Source organism: Cryptococcus neoformans (assembly GCF_000091045.1).
Source record: "Cryptococcus neoformans var. neoformans JEC21 chromosome 5 sequence".
In the NCBI taxonomy this organism is placed as follows: domain Eukaryota; kingdom Fungi; phylum Basidiomycota; class Tremellomycetes; order Tremellales; family Cryptococcaceae; genus Cryptococcus; species Cryptococcus deneoformans.
Window position 1 is genome coordinate 517,501 of NC_006687.1, and position 25,147 is coordinate 542,647.

Here is a 25,147-nt window from a genome sequence, read left to right on the forward strand (position 1 = left end):
TCGCCCGTTCCAGGCGGCATATCGATCACCAGCACGTCTAAATCTTCCTTGCTTCCATTCACATTAGGAGATGTCCAGTCAACGTCAAAAAGTAATTGCTGGACAGCCTTCATTACCATCATACCTCGCCAGACGACGGGAGAGTCGTTTTCGGGATTGGGAGCTAGCATTTTCATGAGCTGGAGGGAACTGATGTAGGTAACGAAGCGACTTTACGGAGAAGGTAGCCTATAGACATGGTTTTGACTCCATGATTTTGTAATGGCAAAAGTTTGTTTTCTTCAATGTACTCTTATCAGCCTTCCTCGTGTTGCTCTTATAGCGAGCAAATACATACCATCACTAAGTCTTGGATCGCCGGCATTCTCCAAACCCATCAATTTCGGCACTGATGGGCCAAATATGTCCAGATCGAGAAGTCCGACCTTTGGTGCGCGGTCGGATGGAGAAGTGTTGAGCAAAGAGAGAGCGAGATTGGCTTTGTAGGATAGTTGTCAATGATGAATTACACTTGACGAGGGCATTCATTGCTCTTTGGGACAAGAAGGAGGGACTCACCGGCGACAGTACTTTTGCCCACTCCACCTTTACCACTTGCGACGACGACGACTTGCTTGACGCCTCTTATTTTAGATTTCTGGGGAGGTGCTCCTCTTCTGGGGATGGTGGGTGGCGGGTTCGGATTGCGTTTCGGGATACCCTATGGACGGCGCTGTCAGTGGCTGCTGGCGAGGGCTAGGTGGACGTACGAGCGGGTTTTCATGGGAGCGCACCCGGGCAGAGACATGTAGAGTCCTCTGTGGGCGGAGGAGCGGGCGGAGAGAGGCGAAGGGGAGGAGAGGACGCTGCATTATGGTGGAGTATGGAGATGTATACAAAAGTCACTCGGGCAAAATCCACTCGGTAATAACAAAAATAATCCTCAGCCTTGTGCGTCATTCCCCAATCATCTCTCGACTGCCACTTCTTCCTCGCCATCAAACACCCCGTGCTCCCCATCAGACACCCTCTCCACGCCATCGCTCCCTGCGTGCACGCCATCCGCCCCGCCACTCATTCAACACAAAGCTACATACACGGCCACACGACCCCCTCGCCGCACGTACACCTCCGCATCGCCCTTCCGCAAATCCACGAATCCACATACCCACATCTCGCTTCGCCCGCCTTTTTCTCGTGCACACACATAACTCGGCCCCATAAAATCTCCCTCCACATCTCATGGAACGATAATACTTCGCCAGAAAAACATGGATAATACTGTTGCGCCATCTAAAGGCAAAAAGCCCGGAGGCGCCAGACCCAACCCTGGCACTCGACCTGAAAGCGGTGGGCCAGCCAGGCCAACCGGGGCGGGTGGTGTGCCAAAGCTCAGTATACCTCCGGACAACGTCCGTAAGTGCAGAATATCATCAAGTTGATGGGCAGATCAACTGACGTGAATGGGATCCAGCCGGTATGCATGTTGACCAAGCAGGCCAGGGAGGATGGCATCAGCCCGCCTCTCTTCCATCTCTTGCTCTCCGTCCGATGCGCCCTTCTCCAACCCCTTCGTCGTCGTCTCGCCCTAAACTATCTCTGACCCCGCTTACCCCGACTATTCCTGCTTCGTCAAGCTCTGCTCCTTCTTCAGCGTCCCCAGCTCCTCCCAATAGGCCAGCACTCTTGAACGCTCATTCTGCTAGAGGATATGGGGAGAGAAACACACCAAGCTTAAAACTTTCCATTCCAGGAGCCAGCTCCGTCGGACCGGGCTTCTCCACCGAGCACGACTACCCTCTTGAACTGCCGGACGATACCGACGCATTATCCTCTGAACTGAAGACGCCGACGCCTGGACGTCCTGCTGGAGGAGGCTTGAATCTAAGTCTGTCTTCCCTTTCACTTACATCTTCCGAAGATGCGAACCCCACACTACAAGCTCGCGGAAGGGACTATGATGAAGGAGAATCATCGTATGGTTACGGGTGTGTGGGTAACGGTCTGATTGGACCTGGAGGTGATGCGATCAGTGCCATGACGGAGGATATTAGACAAGCATTATCTCGAAACCGGTTTGAAACTGGGTCCGATAGAGGAGGAGCGAGGAGCCGAGCAGGCAGCTTGATGAGCGATAGTAGCCGGGCTACCGCAGGACGTGATCGGTCAGATTCGGCATCACTGTATAACGCAGCTTCAAGGCGTGAATCACCGTCTGCTAGCCTATCTGGAGGATCTGCAAGACAAAGTCTGGATCTACCGCGAGCAGCAGAAGAGGTGAACGAGCAAAAGGAATCACCAGTATTTGATCCTGAAGGACTGGTAATGATGAGAAGGCTCGGTGAAGGGACTGGTGGCTCAGTGGATATGGTACAGGACCGAGCCACAGGTCGCATTATGGCCAAGAAGGTAAGGACAACCATTGGATTCTGTCATGACTACCATTAACCACTGACTGCAGGTTATCACTCGAACCTCGAACCCAATGGTGCACAAGCAGCTCCTTCGTGAACTAGAGATTCTTAACTCTTGCGCTTCGCCGTTTATTGTGGAACATTATGGATCTTTCTTGGCGGATCATGATTCATCAATAGGAATTCTCATGGAGTACTGCGAAGCCGGCAGTCTGGATAGTCTTCTGGGTAAGATGAAGAAGAAGAGTATGAGGTGTTCCGAACATGTCCTGGGTAGAGTTGCGTCTTCGGTGTTGAAAGGTCTTGACTATCTCCACCAACGGCGGATCGTTCACCGAGACATCAAACCCTCCAATATCCTTATCACTCGACAGGGGGCCGTCAAGCTTTGTGATTTTGGAGTCAGTGGAGAGCTGGTAGAGTCTTTGGCGGGGACTTTTACTGGGACAAGCTTTTACATGGCCGTAAGTAACCCCTTTGGTACATCAAACCGAATAGCTGATGTCGTAATTAGCCTGAAAGAATACAAAACAAGCCTTACTCGATCAAGGCGGACGTTTGGTCTCTCGGCATGACCTTGCACGAGATCGCCCACCTCCGATTCCCATTTCCTCCCGAGGGCGAAAATCAATCAGTAGCACCTATAGAGTTATTGTCATACATTGTGACGGCACCCGTACCGGTAATGATCGATGATCTAAGTGTGGGGAGGGTGTGGAGCGAGCCTATCAAAGATTTCATGGGACAATGGCAAGTTCATCTTCATTGAGGGAGCAAGATACGATGCTAAAAGAAATATATCCAGCTTGATAAGATCGGGAACAGATAGGCCCTACCCTTGGCAACTACTGCAGCATCCCTTCATTGTCGCCAGTGAAGCTAAAAAGGTGAACATGGCCAAATGGGTAGCAGCCCTTTGCAACTGGCCTCTATCATAGAAAAAAAAAAGGGGGGGCGCCATATGCCCATCCAAAATTGTCCCCGCGCCCTTGATGGGTGTTTGTTTTTATTGGCCTCCAGCAGATACGTACGATTGCTAGCTTAATACCTGCCTCACGCGGATCTCGCATTGACAGTTTTCTGTGCTTCGCATACACGCATACACCAGTCTCTTACGATACAAGTAATATGCCCAGAGTCATGTCGCAACGAATGTTCATAAATCCTATTTATATCTGTGCTTGTATATATCATTAAAGTCGTCTCAAATGCATAGCATATGTTCTGTCCTTGTTTGGAAAACGTTGCAGTTTTGTGGGTCAACATACAGCACTGGCGCTGGAAGAAATGATTGATCTTCAAAGAAATGTACCTATATGCACTACGCTGCAATGCTCTTCTTCTTCTTGTTCTTCTTCTTCCCCGCTTTCTCATTCTCCTTTATATTCCCCCCAGCGCTGACTTCTTTGTACATATCTTCCCCGACAGAGTGTGTCCAAGAAGCGAAACCACCGACGATGAAGCCAAGAATGGAAGCAAACGCCACAGTCAATGGGTAGCTTTGCCAAGGACGGTCCCAATCAAGTGCGATGGGAATGGCGCCGATCCATGCACCAACAAAGGTGCCGATAACAGGGTAAACGAGCGCGCGCTCTATGGGATTCTCGGGCCTGGGAAGAACAGAAGACGATGAGGGCAAATGCGGGGTTATCTGGAGAAGAATGTGCTTACTGGAACTGGCAGAAGAGACGAGTCATGCGGAACCGGGCATAGATTCCTTGATCGTACATTGATGGGATACCCAACGTGTACACCGGCGTCCACACTGTGAGTATAGACAAATGTAAAGCCAAAAGAAGAGAGTGAGAGAAATAGCTGAAGCGAGTCAGCAACGACCCCGCAAAGGTCCTTGACACAGAGGAGACTTACCTGTTAAGAGGCGCTCCCATGAGGAAAAGAAACAGATAATAGACCAAAGCCATGCCTGCAGTGGCCATCCCGGCTTCTTTGAACCTCGCAAACATCTTTGTGGTCCTCCTTGTCCTTTCCTCCATATCGCTTTCACCGACGATCTCTTCTTTCTTGGCGACGGACTTACCCTCCCACCAGCCCTTCATCTTTCCTCCCCACCAGAACATTATCATTCCCACCCCGATAACATCCCAGGCCATGGTGATGAGTGGCCTTGAGGTTATGGGTGTGAGGAATGGGTGTTCTGGTCTGTCTGCTGAGGATGATTGGGCGAGGGGAGCGGAGAGGAAGTAGGATGTGGAGTGTGGGAGAGATGTGAATGCCGCGATGAGGAGGATGGCGAGGTATATAAGGAGGGTGAAGTATTCTGGGAGGGGGAGGGCGGGGGCCATGGCGGAGAGCGGAGATTGCGGAAATGAGATGAAATGAAAGTCGTCGATAAATGTCGGTCAATTCTTGTATAAATATAAACGTCTACGTTAATTTAAGGAACAGAGCGAGGAACGGGAACGGGAAGCGGTGATGTCCGGTCTTGTTTGTCATGACGCGAATCCGCCAGTGATGCGCCTTCCATTCATGTTATATTTATCCAGACATTACAGTCCATAGCAGCGACATTGTTCCAGAGAGGATATCCTGACACTTACAGAGGTCTCTCAACTGCTAGTCACAATGAAAGACCCGGGTCTCATATCCTCATTCCTCCAGACCACTGCCGGCGAATGGTTCATGATCCTCTCCCTCGTCTTTGGTGGCTGCTGCTCGTAAGTATATTTTTCGAAGCGCCTCGACTGTCTGCACCAACTCATCCTCACAATAGCAACGTATGGGCATTGGAGGGAGTCCTCAAGGACCATCCCAAATCTGGTAAATTGCCCGTTCGACCTCGTGGGGATCCGGCAAGTACTAAGACGCTGCAGGCACATTCCTTACATTCTCCCAATTTGTCTTTGTCGCTCTACAGAACCTTTCATCGCAAGTCGAGCTGGCCCGAAGCAGATCAGGAATACTTTATCCCAAGCTCAAGACACGGAATGTACCTCTGAAACGCTGGATAATACAGGTGATCTTATTCTTTGCCGTCAGCTTGAGTAAGTGTGCCTCTGTGTGTGTGTGTGTGTTGCTGTTTGCCAGCTCATTTCGTGCAGTGAACAATTACGCGTTCGGCTTAAAGGTAGGCAGTGGTATAAGTAGGTATCTCGCAATGATTACTAAAACGCTCCATAGATTCCTGTAACCATTCACATTATTTTTCGGAGTGGTGGTCAGTACAATGTTCGTGATAGGTGTAGCCCAACTGACTACCATTCATAGGTCTTTGCGTATCGATGGTCGTTGGGAGGGTGATTGGGAAGCGGAGATATTCAATAGCCCAGATGGTGAGAAACAAACGCATCATGGCCAGCATTTAACTTCCTTTTGTTCTATCTATAGCTTGCTGGGTTGCTCATCACCATCGGCATCGTCATCGCTACCCTTTCCGCCCCCCATCGACAACCGTCCCGATCAAGTGGCACAGTATCGGCAAGTACGACTGAATCAGTCGTCCGACCAACTTCTTGGATGGCCCATGAGCGGGACTACCTGGCAGGTATAGCTATCCTTGCCGCTGCTCTTTTTCTATCTGCACTCCTGGGGCTGTATCAGGAGCATACTTATCGTATGTATGGGAAGCAGTGGAAAGAAGCATTATTCTATGGCGTGAGTTTTCGTAAATATGGATTTTACATCTCACATCGCTAATCGAATCCCTACAGCACTTTCTCTCACTCCCTCTCTTTACACCCTTCTATTCCGACCTTATCCAAACATACAACGCCTATACTTCCTCTCCATCTCTCACTTTACTATCCATTCCTCGACCTTCAGCTTCCCTTTTCCCTGCCCTCTTCACTGAAAATCCAACCTCTTTTTCGTCCGCCAAATACTTTGACTGGCACGAGCTTCTCATTCCTTCCGCCATGTTTGCTCTCGCTCTCAACCTCATCACTCAAGGTCTCTGTGTCAGGGGCGTGAACAGGTTGACGACGAGGGTGAATTCGGTGACGGTGAACTTGGTGTTGACGGTGAGAAAGGCAGTCAGTCTGGCTATCAGTGTTTGGTATTATGGGAGCGGACTGACATGGAGCTTGGTCGTCGGTGGTGCGATGGTGTTATGCAAGTGTTTTCTTTATTGCTCAAAGGCGAAACATGCTTATTTCTCACTCAGTGGGCACCATCCTCTACTCCCTCGCCCCCGGTCCCAAAGGTCTAGGACCATCCGCTTCAGATAAAGATAAGACACCAACGATCAAAACCTCTTCACGACCTCGGCCTATCATTGTTGAGCAGAAAGAAGGCGACGGAGGGAATGGATCAAACCAGCAGTCCGATCCTTTGGTATCAGCCGGTCTGAGGTATCGCCAAAGCCCTATGGAAGGGTCTGTCATGGAGAAAAGTGCAACGAAAAGCCGATGATTATTGTTTGTAGACATGTATAGAGTCATGATGAATCTTCCATCGCTCGTTCGTTTGTAAATGCCAAGTCCATGTGTCCAGTGAAAGGTAGCCAAGTCCATGTATCCAGTGAAAGGTAACAATGCATCCGAAAAGAAAAAAAGAAAGATGGTCTAGTGCTTGGCCGCTGTCTGCTTTCCTCTTGGTCGCTCGGTAACAACACTGCAATACGAAACAAATTAGCATCCCGATTCACGGTTGTCAGGTCCAAACATGAATACACGTACGCCTTGTTCCCGTCCTTGTCCTTGGGCCTCCTCGTTCTGACGTGCTGCAATGTACCGTAGATACTCCTGGGGTGCTTGTTACCCTTGCTCTTACCTCGACCACCACCGTGGGCGTGGTCGACAGAGTTCATGGCCGCACCACGGACGTGGGGTCGACGACCGAGCCAGCGGTTTCGACCGGCCTTACCGAGTTGTCGGAACTGGTGCTCTTTGCTGCAGTAAAAAGAAAAGAAGAAAAAAAAGGAGCTGTCAGTTGGGTCCTTTAAAAAAGGGAGACGCATGGACGTACTTGCTAACCACACCGATGGTGGCGACACATCCAGGATCCAACTTTCTCACTTCACCGCTTTGCAGCTTGACCAACACGAAACCCTTCTTGGGCACCCGATTACCCTCCTCATCGAAACCACCGCCCATTGTGAGAACATCGGAGCCACCGATAGATCGACCGTCGCTGCCTTGGTGAGAGACGACCTGGCCAAAAGTGCCTGCTGATCGACAGAGCTGCATCCTGCCATCAACGGTAAGCGAGATGTTGTGCACTTGCATACCAGGAGGGATGAGATAGAGAGGGAGGACGTTTCCGGGTTTGAGAGTGACGGTACGGAGCATACCGAGCGCACGGCGCATTTCTGGGGTGTCGGTCGCTCGAGATTTACGAGGGGGAGAGACGGCGTCGGTTTCGCCGCTGGGAAGCGTAGAGCCGTACATCGAGGAAGTCATGTCACACTGTTGGATCAGCTTTTCCGGTATGCCGCTTCGGTAGGAAACTACGACATCGCCAGCTCTCAGTCCTAAAGGAGCAATGATGTAGCTCCAGCCGCCCTTGACGGCTTCGTTGTCGTGACCGCCTTCGGCCAAGCTCTCCTCTGCCTGCTCAGCGCTCAGGGTAGACGTCGAACCCTGCTTCCTGATGAGGGCGATGTGGGCAGATCGCCCAGGGTCATACTCGATGCGGATGACTCTGTGCTCGCCGGACGCGCGACGATGGAAATCGACGATACGGATCCGGCGCTTGTGCCCACCACCGCGGTGACGGGTGACGATCTGGCCGGTGTCGTTGCCCCGGCCGCCTTTGCGACGGAGCGGCACGGTGAGCTCCTTGACGGGGCCGCCTTTGTGGAGGTGGGGGTGGAAGGGGTAGACGACGTGGCGCAGGGACTGTGGTCACGGGTTCAGCACGGGCGGGGGAGGGGGGAGGGGGGCTTACAGGGATGAAGGGGAAGCCTGGGCCGGTGTATCTCTTCAGGATTGCGCCCTCGTCCTTTTTCGTGGGGGGGGGACCGCCGAACATCATTTGTTGTTTTTCGTCTGCACCGGGTGCGCCGGTCGAGTAGCGGGCGGCGAGGGCGCTCGGGATGCGCGCGCGGACTGTGCGGCGGAGGGCCCGGGCGGCGGAGAGGGCGGGGCGGTGCAGGGCGGGCATCGGGGGGGTGGGGGAGGGGATGGGCAGAGGCAAGACACTGGAAACACTTGCACCCAGACTTTCGACTTTCCACCCGAAAACTCGCGTGCAGACCATGTGGCAGGCGGCCGTCACCGCATCCCTGTTATTTATTCTGCGAATCATCCTTTGCTTATTAGTCTGTCGTCGTTCTTGAGTTCAGTGCCAAACAAGGACTTCCGGTAGGACCGCGGCCTTGTCCTGTTATTCCCCAAGACGGAGGCATGCTGGCAGCTCGAAGCCCCAAGGCCAGCATAAATCACGGCGCAATCAAAACACAGGCAAACTCGACAGTGCAGCACAGTCGCAACAGCCAGCCACGTTCGACCATTCACAAGCACGTTCATGCCGCCCTTTGTCAGCCGCAATGCACCCTGCTGCTATGCCTGCCGCTAGTTTGCCCGGCACATTTGCTAGCCGCCAGTGGAGGTCCGCATCCGGTGGGTCTGAGCTAGCAGTACTAATCCTTCACCCGTTCATCGAGCCACGTCCCATACTTATAGGCTGGCGAGTCAGAATGCATGTCTGTCCCTGATCCTATTCTTTTCTTGTATTGAGGCAATTTTCAGACGCATAGGCCATTCTAATCTTCTAGACTGGCATCATGGCTATCGTCCTCGCCACGGCTCATTCCGGGTCTATCGCCTTACCGCACATACTTCTCATTCTTTCGGCCGGCGCGATGATCCTCTATCTACAGTGAGTCCCTTGCTACATTCCGAACAGTAGATCAACTAACATGGTTACCAGACCACTCAAATCTCTGCTCACCACCTTGGTCCCTCTTTCCCGATCTTCCTTGGGCTATGCTCTCGTCTTCCTCTCTTCTATAGCCCTTACCCTTGGCCTGTGGCCAGCCCTGCACATTCCGCTCAGGTTCATGTACAATTGCTTCTTCAAGCCCTTTTTACACCGTGGTAGTCGAGACCAGAAAGACCACCTCGAGGCGTTTTACGCCGGGCAAGCCGATTTATATGACACGACACGCTCCCAGCTCCTCAAGGGTAGAGAGACCATGCTTCAGCTGTTGGCTGCCCATCTCAAAGCTCAGCCTATGGTGAGGCTTCCCGTTAGTGCACCCTCCAAACCGAGGATATGGGTGGATTTGGGAGGCGGTACCGGTTGGAACATTGAAAAGATGTACGTCTTTTGCGTCTTGTACAAGTCAAAAACGTTTTGAAAACTGTGACTAAAACCTGAAACCTTGCCATAGGGATGAGTATCTTCCATTGACCTACTTTGATGCGATATACATCATCGACCTATGTGAACCCCTCTTGGAAGTGGCCAGGGCCAGAATCAAGGCAAGGGGGTGGAAGAATGTCCACGTCTTGTGCCAAGATGCTAGTAGGTTTGTTTTGCCAGAGTGGGAGAGCGGGGCAGTGGATCCGAGGGGAAGTCTGACGGCGATCACCATGAGCTATTCGCTCTCCATGGCAAGTTTTCAGACATTTCGACCTTTTCTTCCCGATGAACTGATTGTTTCCTACACAGATACCTCCCTTTTACCAAGTCTTGGATAGATGTGATCAAGTTCTTGATACTCAAAGGGGATTGATGGCCGTTGTCGACTTTTACACTTCGCGAGAAGTAGGTAACAAGGAACGCGTAAGCCCTCTCCCTTTTTTTTTGACTATCACTATCAGATGGTCAGCTAATAACTTTCTTTATACATAGGCAATCGGTACAGCGAGCAAACGTGTATCTTGGTTCTCAAAATGGTTCTGGGAGTGCTGGTTCGACCTCGATGGCGTTCATCTTCACGGGTCTCGACGAGAGTACCTGGAATACAAAATGGGCACCATCAAGACGTACAATGCGCGGAACAACTTTTTGAACACTTGGTTCATACAAATCCCCTAGTATGTCCCCTATAAACCTTTTTGGCTTGAGGGGAAAAATTGGATAGATTGACATATTAAATCAGCTATGTCTTCTTGGGTTGCTCACGACAACGAGATGCTTCTGCGTCCGCCAAATCGTTTACTTTGGAAGCCGGTAATCGTCTCGGCCAAAGCGACCTCGGCCTCCTCACCCCTACCTCGCCTTTTACCAACTCTCCATCTGTATTTGGCTCTCCTTCACCCATGCTGGAAATGCCAGAATTAGTTCTAGGACCGAGTGCGGCACAGGCGACTCAAACAATTTTTGAAGTCGGTGCTCCTCTAAGCCCGTTTCACTACCATCTGAGAAAGGTCGGTATTTTTTTTTTGGTTCTGTTGGATGGAGAAAACTGATGGAGACACAGGCATGGAGGATACCTTACCTTGAAGAAAAAATCCACGAGCAATTCAGGACTCACATTTACGGATGGGTCAGTCGAGCGCCGGGGGGGGGGTTCTTGATCCCAAATACCACACCACCCGAAACTAACTTTTTTGCATGTGTTGACTCAAATAGACTTGGGAAGATCCGGCGGTGGACGTCAAGAAATTGAACATCAACAAAGATGACCACATCCTTGCCATCACCTCTGCAGGTGACAATGTGCTCCATTACGCCTTGACGGCCAAACCTGCGAGGATCCACGCCGTCGGTCAGTATTATTCATTAAATTCTCATCAATCCTTTACATCATCCAAAACCCTGACCAAGATGAATTCTTTACGATGATAGATATGAACCCGTGTCAAGGTCACATTTTAGAGCTCAAACTTGCAGCTATCCAGGCATTGGAATACAATGATTTCTGGCTCATTTTTGGTGAAGGCCGCCACCCAGAGTTTGACAAGCTTTTGACTACCAAGCTATCTCCCTTCTTGTCTTCGTAAGTCCCCCCCGTCCTAAAATAAAAAGCTACATCTTTCTCTAACATGGTTGGGGGGTTTACAAAGACACGCCTACGCTTATTGGAAAACCCATACGTCTCAGTTCTCACGCAATTTCTACTTTCGAGGCTACAGCGGCTGGGCTCTCCGTCTCGCCCAGATTGCATTCTTTATCGCTGGTGTTAGAGGGGATGTCAAGCGCTTGTGTCAGGCGACTTCGACGGCTGAACAGGAAAGGATTTGGCAAAAGAAGATTAGACCCGTTTTCTTGAACAAGGTGATGGTCAAACTGTTTCTTGGTAATCCGTAAGTGTGGTTTGGCTTCAATTCTTACCCATTCATGAGTATGATTTGAGACTTAACACAGAGCCTTAGACTCTTCAATTGGCATGCTTTGGGTGTTCCACAAAATCAGATGAATTGCTTCTTACAGGATGGGAGCGTGGAAGATTACGTCAAGGCGACTTTGGACCCCATCCCCACGCTTTCTACTCTCAAGGTACGTGGGACTTTTAACGTATACTTTTGAGTTATCTGACATATTTTACACCATAGGATGACAACTATTTCTTCCTCCTTTGCTTGAATGGGAGGTACACTAGAACATCATGTCCCGCTTTTCTCAAACCTGAAGGGTTTAAAGCTCTCAAGAACAGCAAAAGTACAGATGCGTTCAAGCTGCACACGGATACTATTCTCAAGTGAGTTTTATCGCCGTTATAGATTCGCCAGCGTTGCATGTATTGACAGATAATGCCAGCGTTTTGAGGGGTCTTCCCGATGAGTCGCTCACCAAAATCATCGTCATGGATTCAATGGACTGTGAGTTTAGCTGTTTGACACCCTACCACCTTTACCGCCCGGTTCAATAACACGCCGTTTTCATAGGGTTCGACCCTATTCCACCTGGCACCCCACTTCCCCAAGGAAATTCAACAGCGCTAGATACGCTTCAAGCGACTCCAGAGAAAGCACTCGAACACCTCCGTGCTGAATTGGACTATGAAATACTCGAAATGAAAAGAGTGTTAAAGGTTGGGGGTATAGCGGTTTGGCGAAGTGCGGCCAAGAGGCCCTGGTACAGACAGAGATTTGAAGCTGCTGGTCTCAAGGGTGAGTGATATATATGTCGTGTCCAGCCTCAAGAGCTGTCTGTTTGCTAAAAGCAACTAGTTCAACCGATAGATATTCGCGAGAATCAAGAGGCCATAGACCGCGTTAACATGTACGCCAGCTGTGAGTCTTGCTTGTTTCAGGTCCATCTCTACTAGGTATCCGCTGATAGGACGTAGTCTGGAAAGCGGTAAAGGTAATGGAGTAAGAAATAAAGTGTTGGGCATCGTTTGCACGCGGTTCATTTGCAATCGTTACAAGTCGTGACATTAGATACCAAAACAGTTAATAAATTCCAGATTCTATCTATATACCACACAAAATCAGATATGCTATTTTGCTCAGCCGTCTGTACCGTAGTACCAAAAAAACATGGCAATCACACATGATAGAGCACTTCCCGTCAACCACATTACCGATATTCCCCTCCGCCTTCGTTGACGACCGACTGCGGGATCCTCTGAAGCATCAATCGAATTTGGACTGTCACGTCCGGTTACCTGTTTCAAAGCCGTCCACGGCAAGCTTAAGACCGAGAAGATGAGGGTGGCGATAAACCATATCGGGTGGAAAAACATTTTGATTATCTTGCACGGGACCTTGATCCACTGGAAAACGTACCAGGCCACGCGTATGGTGAAGCCTAAGCCTTTCGTAATACTGTCCACCAGTCGGTCACGTTGCTCAGCAAAGTGAACAATATCCAAGAATGAATTTTCCTGACTCCGGAACCTTTCAAGCTGTGTCTTGGCGTTTCCAACCTGTACTAAATGTTAGCATTAATACCCTTGCTGGATTCCCGATACCTACTCTTTCGAGGACATCCGCCACCCAATGTCTAACCTCTTCCTTTTGCCTGATCATCGCTTCAATTTGTCCAATCATCTTCTCCATCTCCTTGGCCATATCCTCCTTCTCCTTGCCCACTTCCTCTTCCCGCTTTTTACCAAACGCGATCATAAGCTCGGCGTGCCTGACTGGATCCACTCTGGTCAGGCCATCAGGTGCAAGGTATGTTCGACGGGGGTGGTGGCGGGCTTGCAAGGGGTCTATATGGTGCAAGGCAATCGAATTCTGCAAGGAGAGCGTGCGCTTAGGCATCGGACCAGATCCAGAGCGGGAGCTAGTTTGAAAACGATTTCGACGAGCCACAGGACCTGATTGCGACCGACCGCCGTCAGAGTTGCTATCCCCGCTACCGAAAGAACGAAGGGGAGGAACAGTATCCCGAAGCTCGTCAGATTCTACAGAGCGGCGCCTGTTGTACTTTGTATAGAGCGGTTCGACCATTGACCAATCCGTTTCCAGGTCCATGCTGATTTTCGCTTCATCGCGAGCAAAATCAATCTGGGCAAGGTATTGGCGCATAGATTCGTCAATGATGTGAATGTTGGAGTTGACAATCGCCAGACGGTCTTTTGCGGTGGCCAGATGTCTTTCAAAAGGGGTTAATTTTTTTAGCTTGTGTATCGAGTTAAATACTGGAGACTCACTGTGCCCGTTCCTGATAAATATCCTTCTCCAGATCCAGAATCTTTGTCAGAGCGGCCTCCTCTGCCTTTGTGACCTTTGCCTTTTCTTCCTCTGCCTGTAACTGGTTGTTCTTAAACTGCTGTTCCCTCGCGTAGATTCTTTCTGCCTCCTTCAACTCCTCATTTCTACACTCGACCAAATCCCCAGTACAATCCTTGCCTTGCCGTTTCTTGTGGTCATCAAGCCCAATCTTACGAGTACCTTTGATGAACAACTTGAGCCGACCACCTTCCTCATCAGTCACGGATTCGTGTCCAGTAAGGCCGTGCCGCTTGAAGAATGATGGCTCCTTTAGGCGATTAACGTTGTTACGAGCATGACCCAAGCTGCTGCTCCTGTTTGTCACAGATCCCATTGAATCTCTGCTCACGAGTCCAGCGCGCTGTGGAGACGGGGATAATCCTGACAAGGCGACACCAGGGTGGTCGGAAGAAGGGGCAAAGTCGTTGGTCTGGCCGCTCTCACGATCACCATATGGATGAAAGTGGGGCATGGTACGCTGTTTTTTGGTAACGCTGCTGAGCTTTTCAAAAGGCTGCTTGAGGGCATGGCTGAGAGATGAATGACCGACGGCACTGAGGCTTTGATGACTTCGATGGGATACCTGTTCCGAAAATAAATCAGTAAAAACATGCCTGCAAAATAAATAAATCAATAAAATCGAAAACGAAGGGAATTGAATTTACCCGATGGTCCCGTCTTCCCGAGATTGATTTGTCTCCACCAGTGTCAAACGACGTCGACCTCGACAAGTTGGCTTCACGCATACCTTGATCCATGTCGGCCAGGGATACATTGGAAGCGGTATTATTCGCGGTCCTCAACGAAAATTCATGGAGGTGGCCCTTTTTGCTGCTACCAGCTGCTGAGCTGTTATCATCCCGGTGACGATCAATGTCCTTTGACTGGCTTTGAGGGGTTAAAGCTCTCTGGCCATAGGTTCGATTGAGACTGTGCTCGACGCGATTCGCAACAGTTTGAGGGGACGCGGATGCCTCTTCTTCATTCAGCTCGTCATTACAGGCGCGTACCTGTCTAGGGGGCACAAAGTAGTTGACCACACCGCCAGAGTCTCGAAAGGCTTGTATATCATCGACAGTATATCTCCAGCCACGATGGGGAATGACGAGGTCTGGGACCCGTTTTTGAGGCGATACGTCGTTCGATCGTCGATTGGAAGAGACGGAATGGGTGCGACCGCTCCCGACAGATCTCTGCGAACCACTGAGGTCGACTCGCGATGAGGAGCCAATGCTCCTAGCGTTGGGCTGTTCGTGAGCGTGATCGGCATCACCTTGATGATGAGAGGCGGCGTAGTATTGCGCTCGAAGAGCATTTTGCTTGTCCGTCTCTGTCAACCAGCGAAGCATCTTGGGGAAATTGAGACGCGGAGGGTTTTCGATACAATCATAGACGTGCTGGTAGTATGCACGAAGATGGGCACCTGTCCGATAGGCTAGACGTTCGGCATTTGGATGAGCTGCGACTTGGGTGAGAGCTCGATACCTTCGATCTACCAGGAAAAAAAAAGAAGAAGAAAAGAAGAAAAGAAGAAAAAGGAAAAAAGCGTAAGCCACGATAAAGGTGCAGAAAAAAACGACGACAAAAGTGCCCCACTCACCTTGCATGATTTCTTCTTGTCGTCTTTCCCATTCTATTCTTCGCATCTCCTCTTCTCTCTCGCGTGCTTCCCGGTCTTTGGCATGTTCTTCCGAATACCTATCTGTTCTCCAGAGGTGCTCTTTTTCTTTAAGTCTTGGGCTGCGATCATTCGAGTCGTTGCTACCCCGCCGGCCAAAGTGAAACAGGCTACTCAAGGCGCCCTTCCGATTATTACCCCCCTTCTTCTTCTTATTATTATTATTCTCGTGCAAAAAACTCTGCTGCTGCACCGGTTGGGCAGTCTCCAAGGTACCTGAAGCTGCCTGTGTGCTCCGGTCATCAGAATCTTCCTCATCCGCTTGCGGCACGACCGGTAAATGATGTGTAAAAGGGACATGGCCGCCAGGTAATTCGGCAGACATGCTGGCCCTGGAAACCGACCTCTGCCTCTGCCTTTGGACACCAAGACCATGGCCGTCAGGGACTTCAAATGTCGATCGGAAATGTGGTGACCAGGTAGTCGGCGTAGCCGGGGAAATACTGCTGACCGCAGAGACAGATCTCTCGCGACCGTGGGAATTAGGGGAATCGTTGGTTAAAGGAGGAGGCGCAGAGACAAGGTAGGGGGAGACATGGGATGGAGGGTCAACTGTTGAGGTTGTACCATGGTTGTATGGATCGGTAGCACAGCTGGAGAAGGGTACTCGCGGGGATATGGCCTTGTTATCATTCATCAGGCGTATTGCCGATGCAAGGTCAGAGTCACTGAGAAGACTGTGTATTTGATCTTTTGTGGAAACAGAACGGGGTCAGATGTACACAGCAGGGTATTCATAAAATGACTCACCGGTATTCAAAGATGCATCCTTGATATTGGGACCGGATCCAGTCAAACCCAGACTTTCAGTAAGGGTGTCTGCTGTGCTCGGCTGTTGCTCTCGATCCCTGTCACTCTCTTCGACATTTCTCTCTGCAGTCGTGTCTCGTCCTTTTCCCTTGTCCTTCCATCTACCTTCGGGACTGCTTGTCCTCTCACCGCCGTGTTTGAGCCGGTCTACAGGTTTGGAATTAGCGGACGACATGGAGCTTTGGCGATTTGGTCGAGCGGCAGGATCATGCTGCGAGCGAGACGACGCTGTACGGCCGCGGGCGGCCAAACCGTTCTGAGCAGCATGACCTCCGTCCGAGCGCGCAGAGAGGTGTGATCTCAACGAAGGTGACCTCCTTGAGGTTCGAGACGGAGGACGGTCAGCAGTGTCTTTCGACGTCTTTCGCTTGGGTCGCTTGTCCAGCCGCCCCTCTCGCGCAGTGCCGGACGTCCTGGACACTTGGCCCGTCGCAGACGACGGCAGCACCACGCCCTGGGATCTCTTGGAAGGTGGTTCAGGCCGCCAGGTAGAGTCGCTGTGGGAGACGTCCCTGCTTGACGGTCTATGTGGCGTGGTCATGCCGGTCCCGCTGCTGCTTGTGCGGGCCCCGTCTGGCAAGGACTCCTCCTCGCTGGAGGTCTCGAAGCCGCCGACGAGCGCTGACGGTCTCTTGCCGTGGGCGAGCATGGACTCTCCTGTGCGTGGCAGTGTCTCGGACCACACTCTCCTGTCCTGGGAATGTGCGTGGGGGAGGGACGGGCGGCGGCGCCTGCCGGGCAACGGGTCGGAGGAGTCTGTGGTGCCCGAGTTGAAGGAGGCGAGGGCGGGGGAGGAGGGGGGGGACGGAAGGATGGAGGTGTGGAGGGAGGACGGGTGGAGGGGGCGGTGCGGGAGGGGGGGCTGCGGCTGGAACCTGACGGTGGATTTGGCTAGCTCTGCCATGGGGGGCGATCTCGGCGCGGGCGCGGGCGGCGTCGCTGGTGCTGCATGTGGGTCGCGGTGTATCCTGTCTGCGCTGGGGGCCGGGGCGGGTATGGCGGTGGCGGCGGTGGGCAGGGCGGCGGTGGGAGCGTGGCAGAGAACGGTTGCAGTGCAAGGTATGACGAACAGTGTCTTGTTATTCGCGCAACAAACCACGCTGGAACATGGATCTCGTCATAACCCTCGCCTCAGGGCAGTCAGTCACTATAAATTACAACCTTACTCCGTCCGCAGCACAAACCTTGCACATCGACCTCCAGAGCGTCAAAACCCAATGCATGCGATCCCAGATCGCCCGTCCATACGCATCTCGGACCTCTCCCCGAGATCCATGCTCATCCATCGCGCCCAGGCGGATATTACAGCAGCAAATAAACGCGAAACAGGAGGCGACCACTATAACAAAAAAAGCAGTCAGAGTAGATAAAAAGTATAGGTGTATGGATGGTAAATAAACACGGATGACCTCGGTAAGAGGGTACAGAAAAAAAGAACTGACGTAAATTATACCTATAGTCAAGTCGTCGTAGACAGATATACAACACTGGGAACAAGCTTAAGTCGTATGGGTCGTTGTCATTCGTCGCAATAATCCCTCCGTGGCCTGCACAGGGAGATATCGGGGAACTGGAACCTGGAACCTAGAACCACCATGCTCACCCACGGACTGTAGCCATCACAGAGGGCGCCTCCTCACTCCATTCCCAGAACATGACACCTGCGTTCCACCCCCGTTCCTTGGCCTCACTGACACACTGATGAAGATCAGAAGCACTCATATAACTTTTTATCCACATCATCAGCGTTGAAGACGTGAAGAAAAGAAAAGACGTACCCATTGGACGCGGAGCCAGGCTCAAGGGGCTTGCCAATCACAATCTTATCGAGAGGCACGCCGGCGTGAGAGTTGATTTCGAACACAGAAGTTGACGGCCATTCGCTCCCAGAATCAGTGATAAGAGTCTCACAGGACACATACTGGTCCGGGCCCTGGTTATAGAATTGCACACTGTAAAAATCAATCGAGTCTCCAACCTGCTGGTGTATAGAGACATAAGAACCATCAGAGTAGTCATTCGCTGAAGTGAACCAGGGGGCAACGGGCGCATGCGAGATGATGTATGGCGACGGAAGGAGATTTCGGAGCTCCATCTGGAGCTCGACGATCCAAGAGACCGCTTGAGCACTGTTCATAGCCGACATGTCTACATCCCATACCCCATGTCAGCGCGCGGTCTCAAGACCTTTTTTTTTCTACCACGACCTACCCTCGTAGTCGATATCAACGCCGTCCAGATTATACTCCATGACGAAACTGGCGAGCTTTTGAGCCACTTGCTTGGCATCCGCACCGCTTGTCGTCGGCTGGTCGGTAGACCCAAAGGCAGCAATCATAATCGCGATACCGGCATCATGATACTCTTCAATAATCTGTCTTCGGTAACCTTCGTCCCAGCTCGACCATGCTTGGACATCGTCAACGGCTCCACCATTGGATTCCCAGAAAGCTAAAATGAAGCGGTTGAAAGAGCTGAGCTCAGAGACGTCGGGCATAGCGCTAAGCCACCTGTCTGCATAGATGACATAGTGAGGGGCTGACCATCCGCCAAGGTTGGTAGGTGCTGAATGGGACGATGACGCGGCAGTAGTAGTAGAACTGGCAGTGGCCGCAGGGTAGGAAACGGAGGCATTGGTGGTAGGCGCTTAGGGTTATCGTAAGTGCAGTTCGGTACGTAACGTTTCACACTCACCAGATCCATCTGAAGCAGAAGAGGTTCCCCACGAGCCCCATTGCTTGGTTCGACTTTTGTGGTCGCTGCCGGCAGTCTCTCTCCAGTCGTCGCTACTTGACGCAGACTCGCTCTTATGCCCGGCCAAGAGCCCGTCGCCAATCTGGGAAGTCAGAGTTCCTTGCGCATCAGACGTTGAAAAAGTGGCGGAAGACGTGATGGTGGCGGGGTTAAAGGTACCAGATGCGGTAGAAGAAGCGTCTTCGTCCTCACAAACCTCGTCATCGTCGTCATCATCATCATCACAGGCTTGATCATTTTTGTCGGAAGCAGTTGTAGAGGTCGTAGCAGTGGCGTAATACGAAGAAGCCGTTCCAGTCGGCTCACCATCATCAAGACCTTGTGATGGTGTTGCCGAGACATATGATGCACTGACGGCACTGCTCGCATCAAACACCAGTGAAGTGGTGGCTGAAGGAGTACCTTGAGCGCCTTGGGATGTGGTCGAGTCATCCACAAACCAAGTCCATACACATCCAACGGCGTCTTCTTGTGTCCTGCGGAAAAACAAAGTGTCAGAAACCGAGAACCGAAAAGGAGGAGCTTTGGTGCTTTGGATGGGTGGAAGAGTTTTTGTGCATCACAAAATCGTCTCAAAGGGCGCCAGCTTTTTTCCACCAAACCACAACTAGAAAAGAGGAGATGGGAGCAAGACGCATGTGACGTTTGAAGACTCGAAAGAGCCCAGTGAAAAAGTAAAAATAAAAAGACTCACGAGCAGACGATATTCTCGCCTGTGCAGTTCTGAATGACGATCCAGTCGCCCCAGTTGCACCCTAAAAATGAACGCGTTAGATCATATCCCTTGATCCATATCGTTCCACACCGAGCATCCTGCTGCCAAACAATGAAAACCCAGGTCATCATTCAACTCACTTTGAAGTTGCAAGCCGACACAGTTCCAGCCACCATGTGTGCACCCGTCACGTTTGGTTGGGACCTCGACGTGGAGATTGTGAGGCAAAGGGGGCGTTTCGCTTTCGCCAGAGAGGGCTATGCGAGCATAATGTCGTCGATGGTCGTCGAGACGCCTGTTGTGCGGGCCAGCCGCCTCGGCAAGAGCAAGGAGAGAAAGTGTTGCTAGGGTGCAGTACATGGTGGTTTAGACAGTAATGGTTTGCTTTTGCAGAAAATCAAGTGGCGTGGAAACGTTGAATAGTGGCTTTGCGCAAGTGGTCGTGAGCCGGGGACAATCTCAGCCTGCTGAGATTGGAGGCGGAGGGGTGGGGGAGAGTTGAGGGATGGTTGGAGATGAAGGGAGATTTAGCACGCGGGGGGGAATGTGAACGAGAGTGAGAGAAATATATTTAGGCTTTGCAAGAGGGCGTGGTTCGCGTGTGTGGGACTAGCAGCATGTAGCAAAGGAGGGGATCGTCATAGGCCGTGCGCGAAGAGCTAATTTTTTCGCCCCGGAATGTATGGGACGCCAACTCCGATATCCTTTGCTTAGCCCGCTGCAGCCCTGGCCGAGCATTGCCGTCATCGTCAAAACTCAAAGACAAAAAAAAAGATAACCCACCACCAGAGACGCATTTCAGGTACAGGTTTGAGGGAAGAAGGACGCGTCGCATTTTGTTCCTGGCCGGTCTAGCTACTTCTTACTCGTCTACTCGTCCAGGCACCTCGACTCATTTTGGTTGCATCTGCCATCAGCGACCATCCTTTTGCGATGCTGCAGGCCACTTGTATGCTTCCTCCTTCCTGCCGATGAAGTGCAGTATTCAGTGTACTACAGGCTCAGTGTGTAGCAAGACAACATGCCATGGACGAAAAACAATATGGTAATGCCCATTATACAGTCCGTACTACGTAAACAGAATATCAACTGGCTCGTCGTACGTACCGAAAGGTGTGGCTTTTCAGGTCGTTTGGCTATTGCTGCTTACTGCTGTATTATGCTCCTTGCTGTCTTCTCAGACAGATAAGTCAATTTCATGTCATTGTACTCACTGAGAAAATGAGCTGCCGTTTCGCTGAACTCGACTAATCCCTTTACTTCAGGTATCGATAAACTAAAAAAGGCCTTTTCCATACTCTCCTTGGCCGTATCAATCACCGATGGAGCTTGATAATGAGCTCTACATCCTTGGCGTTATCGCTGCTTTTGGTGTCAGTACAGAAACTTGCAGTACCGCAGGATGACCGGAAGAACTCTGCATCGACAAATACCCGCGAGCACGAGATGGTGGTGCTGAATATCTATTTATGGTGTGTTATTTTTTACCTGGGCAAAGCCGTTGGAAAAGCGGCCGTTGGAAAAGCGGCGGACAGATCACAAATGGGCGAGAGTGTCGGAATCTTTGGAAAAAGTACATATAGGCTGCATCGGCACAAAACGTGTGTTGCTCAATCCGCACTGATTACATAATACAATTATAGTACCAGGCGGGGAACGACATGCAGTTCAACTGAGCCAATACGCACAAATAGTAATTGGTTTGTTGTTGCTGCATTTTACCCATCTTTTCCCGCTTCATACCATACATCCCATCCCCAGCCAGACATGAACCCCTCCAATCCCCAAACAAAATTCTACTCAGACCTATTCCGCGCGCAGCAGTCCCAAGCCCAATTCATCCCAAACTCAGGCAACTCAAACACCTACACCTATGGCGCGACCCCCCTTCCTTCATCTGCTGGCCAGATGCCCATGGTAAACAATCCAGACCTCGCCATGATTGCGAGACAGGGGTATCTTCAGCAGCAACAACGGCTTGCGCAGATGGGTCAGATGGGCGTCCCCAACATGATGCCTCCTCAAGGAGGAACGCCTCAACAGGGACAGCCCCCCGTTTATATGGGCATCGCTCCGGAGATGAGAGAAAAGCAAGCTATGGAAGCTGCCGCTAGAGAAACCATGTTGAGAGAAAAAGCTATGAGGGACGCTGCATTGCATGAAGCAGCTAAGAAGAGGGCTCGAGTGAGTATCTGCTTCGTTCTGTACTGCGTTTGGCATTGGGGAAAACTGATCAAACTGCCGCAAAGACCAAACCGACACCAGCGCAGCAAGCAATTGCGCGCCAACCAGGCGCATTCCAGCCACCAATATCAAACGAACAATATCTCAAATCTGCCCTCACTGGCCCGCCTTCTGCTCCATCAGCCGTGCCTGCCGCGTCCGTACCAGGACCAGCGGCCGAACCAATAGAGCCATGGGCCGACCCATTGGATGAGCTTGATCCGCGTGAACTTGCCATGGCAAGATTCAGGAAAAGACACGAGGTCATCAATGAAGTGTTTGGACCGGAGACTGTGAAGGAAATCGTTACAGCGGGTGATTGGGATTCTTGGGAAGAAATGGAAGAAAAAAGGCTTCAACAACAGGTCGAGCAGCTTGAAAAAGAAGTAGAGGAGCTCGAGAAAACAATGGAGGGCAATATTGAGGCGTTCAAAGAGAGGCTAGAAGATATCGAGTCCGGCGAGGTTGCTAGTAATGCTTGATTGTATGACAATGTATATAATGTATTTACAGGAAGCTTAAAATATACAACAGCACTTTTTCGGACACGGGGGGTTGCAACAAACAACATATACAGCGGATTGTACAAATAAAGCGGAAATATCTAACATCTATCCAAAGTTCCAAACCTTGATAGCTTCCTCCTTTGCACCTCTAACAACTCCCACAATCTTTTCCTCATCGAACGCAAGGCAACGAATCTCCTTTCTTCCGTCTCTTTCTTCAACCTGATTTTGGGTTCTGGGCGGCTGGGGAAGAAAGAGTGTACGCGCGGCCGAGGAGATGGACTGGGGATGTGGCAAACCCTCGTGGCCGGCTCCCTCTTCTTTATCAACCTTATTGCTCTGCGAATAGTAAGGACCAGATGCACCTTTCCAAGTGCTCCGCCGTCCTCCCTCCCTAACTTCAACATATCCCACAGTTCTGCCCGCCTTACGCCTCTCTTCACCATTATCGTCATCACCACTACTTTCCAGTTGCTCCTCATCATCCAGCTCCCAGACCAGGACTTTTCCGTCTTTACAGCCAGAAACACACCTCCCAGAGGCCAGTGCTACTGATGCAATAACTGAAGAATGTGTTACGAGTGTTTGGGAGTGCTTGATGATACCGTCATCGCAATAACTGGAATTGGGTGAAGAAAACGGAAGTGAAAACACTTCGACCTTGTTGCATTCCCCCGCCAATACGCACCACCGTCCATCCGTTCCCACACTCTTTGCCGCACCCTTAACTCCCACTGCTGGTCGTATTTTCCTCGGCCAGATGGGTTCGCCAGCCGTGGATCTCGGAGAGACATGGTAAGTGGGCCCTCTAGACACGCTAGGTGTGGATAACGATGATACCGGAGGGAGTAAAATGGTAAATTCTTGAACGGCAATCGTCCAGGATGAGGGATAGACGGGCGTGGAGTAGGTGAGGGCCGCCTGGAACGATTGGCTGGTGCCATGGTCAGCCACAAATTGACCGCCGCTGTCTTTGCCTTCCGGGAAAGATGGCAGAAGGGTCAAAGTTGCAGGATGGAATGATACGTCTGACCGCATTGTAGTTATACGTCTAGGTAACTGCCCAGATTGGAGATCGAACACACTCAGATGAAATGCCTTTGAGCATACGACCAGCAATCGGCTGTACATTGAAGCGTAGACAATGGGATCACCTCTATCCTGGCCGTACATCCGGCGGCGAACAGAAGGCGGCCGGGATTGTCCTGGGCTGACTGCGTCACGCACCCAGGTGACACCTCTGTTTGATAAAGCTGAAGACAAGCGTACTGTGAGAATAACAAATCCCCCAGATTGATAGAAGACGGCCATCCTTGCAGGCAGGCTTCTTTCCCCATCCCCTTCTTCAGGGAATACCACCGCTTGATCGGCACATATTGCTGTGACATTATCTGGTCTCGACGGCGAGCTCCAGCCTGGCGGAGGAGGAATAATACCTATGGGACTGTTGATGTGAGAGGCTGAAGACGGGTAGCAGTAAACCAATGGAGAGTCGGGAGAAGCAGTGAATATAAAGGAAGGAAACAGGGCGAGATGCTGAGTGCTCGGTCGTGGTGGGACAGATGAGGGATTGAACAGTGGTAAACCCTCAGATAGGTGCACAGAAGGGGATGGTGAAGGAGGTAGGGGCATGGTAGCTTGGGATAGAACATTACCATTTGACCTGAAACGTAAGATCAAGATCAGTACATTATATTTCTAGAGTAGCATCCACAAACTTACCAATTCGTCCCCAACCGCAGCATCATCTTCCAGTCCACTCCATCATTCCTTACGTATTGCCCAACCATATCCAAGCTTCCGAATGCTTCTGCTCTATTTCCACTTTGTACTTCTTCTGGTTTTCCAGGGGTAGTCGGTAAAGAAGTAGAAGCACTAGATGTCCTAGACGGAGATGGAGGAGGAAATGCTCTTGATGGAAGGCGCGCAATCGGTCGCAAAGAACCGGTTACGGTCATTGGTGTAGTCTTTGGTGACTCTGGTGTTTGTATCAGTCTCGACTGGTGTGGATGGGGATACTTGTCTAAAGAGTGTTAGTTCAAATACGTGCACTGAGAACGGTACACTTACCGAGATATAACCTCTTCCACAACTACAGCAGAAGCAGCCAGTATCAGCATATCGGGCCCGTCAATTTTCGATCTACTCACCTGAGGATCCAAACTCATTACCTGCCAGTATCTACAGACTCCTTGTACCTTAGCAAGCTCATTTGCAGACAGAAACGATAGTATCCTTAGGAATATCTCTTGAAATGGAAAGAGGTCTGCTATCGAGTGGCGAGTAGCTGCTGACCGTTTTGCCGGAGAGCCGGGGCTTGAAGGAGGGCGCTGCCGCTTGGGCATATTGCAGGAGTGGAGAGAAAGCTCTACAGTCTTGAATGGGCGCTTGCAAGCAGAGATAAGTTGAATATTTGGGTTACTAAGATGGGTGTACATGCAGTGGTACATGCGCATTCGGCTGGAACCTCGGCTCGGCTATACTACGAGTAATAGTCCTGACGGGGACACTTTTGTATATTAACTTTCAACTTAACACGTATCAGACTGAGCCTT

At 51.0% G+C, this 25,147-nt stretch overlaps 11 protein-coding genes across 11 annotated transcripts in view; 5 read left to right on the forward strand and 6 right to left on the reverse strand.

Annotated features, from left to right (window-relative positions):
- Positions 1-852, forward strand: part of CNE01910 (ribosomal protein, putative) — a 2,173-nt gene extending 1,321 nt beyond the window's left edge. The window contains exon 4 of the mRNA XM_570824.2: positions 1-852. This exon is cut by the window's left edge and continues 872 nt beyond it. The gene's annotated coding sequence lies outside the window, so the exon portion shown is untranslated.
- Positions 1-880, reverse strand: part of CNE01920 (conserved hypothetical protein) — a 1,517-nt gene extending 637 nt beyond the window's left edge. The window contains exons 1-5 of the mRNA XM_024657201.1: positions 750-880; positions 559-700; positions 338-478; positions 217-279; positions 1-163 (exon numbers count right to left, since the gene is read on the reverse strand). The exon at positions 1-163 is cut by the window's left edge and continues 38 nt beyond it. Of these exons, the coding sequence (XP_024512856.1) occupies positions 1-163; positions 217-279; positions 338-478; positions 559-700; positions 750-851 (611 nt within the window). The 5' untranslated portion in view covers positions 852-880. The remainder of the gene's footprint in view (positions 164-216; positions 280-337; positions 479-558; positions 701-749) is intronic.
- An 87-nt stretch (positions 881-967) lies between these two features.
- Positions 968-3,598, forward strand: CNE01930 (mitogen-activated protein kinase kinase, putative). Its single transcript, XM_570828.2, has 5 exons — positions 968-1,395; positions 1,454-2,388; positions 2,441-2,857; positions 2,908-3,143; positions 3,199-3,598. Exons 1-5 carry the CDS (start codon positions 1,251-1,253, stop codon positions 3,329-3,331), a joined length of 1,866 nt encoding a protein of 621 aa, XP_570828.1. The 5' UTR covers positions 968-1,250; the 3' UTR covers positions 3,332-3,598.
- CNE01940 (conserved hypothetical protein) lies at positions 3,536-4,740 on the reverse strand. The gene is made up of 3 exons (XM_570830.2): positions 4,263-4,740; positions 4,065-4,208; positions 3,536-4,003 (listed from the first exon to the last, which is right to left on the reverse strand). Exons 1-3 carry the CDS (start codon positions 4,694-4,696, stop codon positions 3,715-3,717), a joined length of 867 nt encoding a protein of 288 aa, XP_570830.1. The 5' UTR covers positions 4,697-4,740; the 3' UTR covers positions 3,536-3,714.
- A 173-nt stretch (positions 4,741-4,913) lies between these two features.
- On the forward strand, positions 4,914-6,792 carry CNE01950 (UDP-N-acetylglucosamine transporter, putative). The gene is made up of 9 exons (XM_570834.1): positions 4,914-5,068; positions 5,125-5,171; positions 5,225-5,395; positions 5,453-5,478; positions 5,532-5,568; positions 5,619-5,683; positions 5,739-6,005; positions 6,062-6,461; positions 6,514-6,792. The coding sequence occupies exons 1-9, from the start codon at positions 4,977-4,979 to the stop codon at positions 6,759-6,761; spliced, it is 1,353 nt and encodes a 450-aa protein (XP_570834.1). The 5' UTR covers positions 4,914-4,976; the 3' UTR covers positions 6,762-6,792.
- Positions 6,793-6,857: 65 nt separating this feature from the next.
- Positions 6,858-8,427, reverse strand: CNE01960 (ribosomal protein L2, putative). Its single transcript, XM_570836.2, has 4 exons — positions 8,238-8,427; positions 7,317-8,188; positions 7,028-7,240; positions 6,858-6,962 (listed from the first exon to the last, which is right to left on the reverse strand). The coding sequence occupies exons 1-4, from the start codon at positions 8,322-8,324 to the stop codon at positions 6,914-6,916; spliced, it is 1,221 nt and encodes a 406-aa protein (XP_570836.2). The 5' UTR covers positions 8,325-8,427; the 3' UTR covers positions 6,858-6,913.
- A 206-nt stretch (positions 8,428-8,633) lies between these two features.
- On the forward strand, positions 8,634-12,701 carry CNE01970 (conserved hypothetical protein). The gene is made up of 16 exons (XM_024657202.1): positions 8,634-9,170; positions 9,222-9,611; positions 9,685-9,907; positions 9,966-10,079; positions 10,149-10,333; positions 10,399-10,666; positions 10,720-10,785; positions 10,872-11,007; positions 11,088-11,238; positions 11,306-11,545; positions 11,615-11,738; positions 11,795-11,940; positions 12,000-12,061; positions 12,128-12,352; positions 12,413-12,475; positions 12,532-12,701. Exons 1-16 carry the CDS (start codon positions 9,076-9,078, stop codon positions 12,558-12,560), a joined length of 2,517 nt encoding a protein of 838 aa, XP_024512860.1. The 5' UTR covers positions 8,634-9,075; the 3' UTR covers positions 12,561-12,701.
- CNE01980 (conserved hypothetical protein) lies at positions 12,577-17,171 on the reverse strand. Its single transcript, XM_024657203.1, has 6 exons — positions 16,335-17,171; positions 15,507-16,274; positions 14,572-15,398; positions 13,846-14,489; positions 13,163-13,787; positions 12,577-13,113 (listed from the first exon to the last, which is right to left on the reverse strand). Exons 1-6 carry the CDS (start codon positions 17,041-17,043, stop codon positions 12,694-12,696), a joined length of 3,993 nt encoding a protein of 1,330 aa, XP_024512991.1. The 5' UTR covers positions 17,044-17,171; the 3' UTR covers positions 12,577-12,693.
- A 423-nt stretch (positions 17,172-17,594) lies between these two features.
- CNE01990 (hypothetical protein) lies at positions 17,595-21,394 on the reverse strand. Its single transcript, XM_024657204.1, has 7 exons — positions 20,647-21,394; positions 20,004-20,589; positions 19,843-19,903; positions 19,089-19,624; positions 18,606-19,040; positions 18,173-18,542; positions 17,595-18,120 (listed from the first exon to the last, which is right to left on the reverse strand). Exons 2-7 carry the CDS (start codon positions 20,221-20,223, stop codon positions 17,994-17,996), a joined length of 1,749 nt encoding a protein of 582 aa, XP_024512861.1. The 5' UTR covers positions 20,224-20,589; positions 20,647-21,394; the 3' UTR covers positions 17,595-17,993.
- A 172-nt stretch (positions 21,395-21,566) lies between these two features.
- On the forward strand, positions 21,567-22,602 carry CNE02000 (expressed protein). The gene is made up of 2 exons (XM_570842.2): positions 21,567-22,047; positions 22,113-22,602. Exons 1-2 carry the CDS (start codon positions 21,631-21,633, stop codon positions 22,566-22,568), a joined length of 873 nt encoding a protein of 290 aa, XP_570842.2. The 5' UTR covers positions 21,567-21,630; the 3' UTR covers positions 22,569-22,602.
- Positions 22,603-22,617: 15 nt separating this feature from the next.
- On the reverse strand, positions 22,618-25,022 carry CNE02010 (hypothetical protein). The gene is made up of 4 exons (XM_570862.2): positions 24,743-25,022; positions 24,663-24,684; positions 24,315-24,615; positions 22,618-24,255 (listed from the first exon to the last, which is right to left on the reverse strand). Exons 1-4 carry the CDS (start codon positions 24,935-24,937, stop codon positions 22,698-22,700), a joined length of 2,076 nt encoding a protein of 691 aa, XP_570862.1. The 5' UTR covers positions 24,938-25,022; the 3' UTR covers positions 22,618-22,697.
- Between the last annotated feature and the right edge of the window lie 125 nt (positions 25,023-25,147).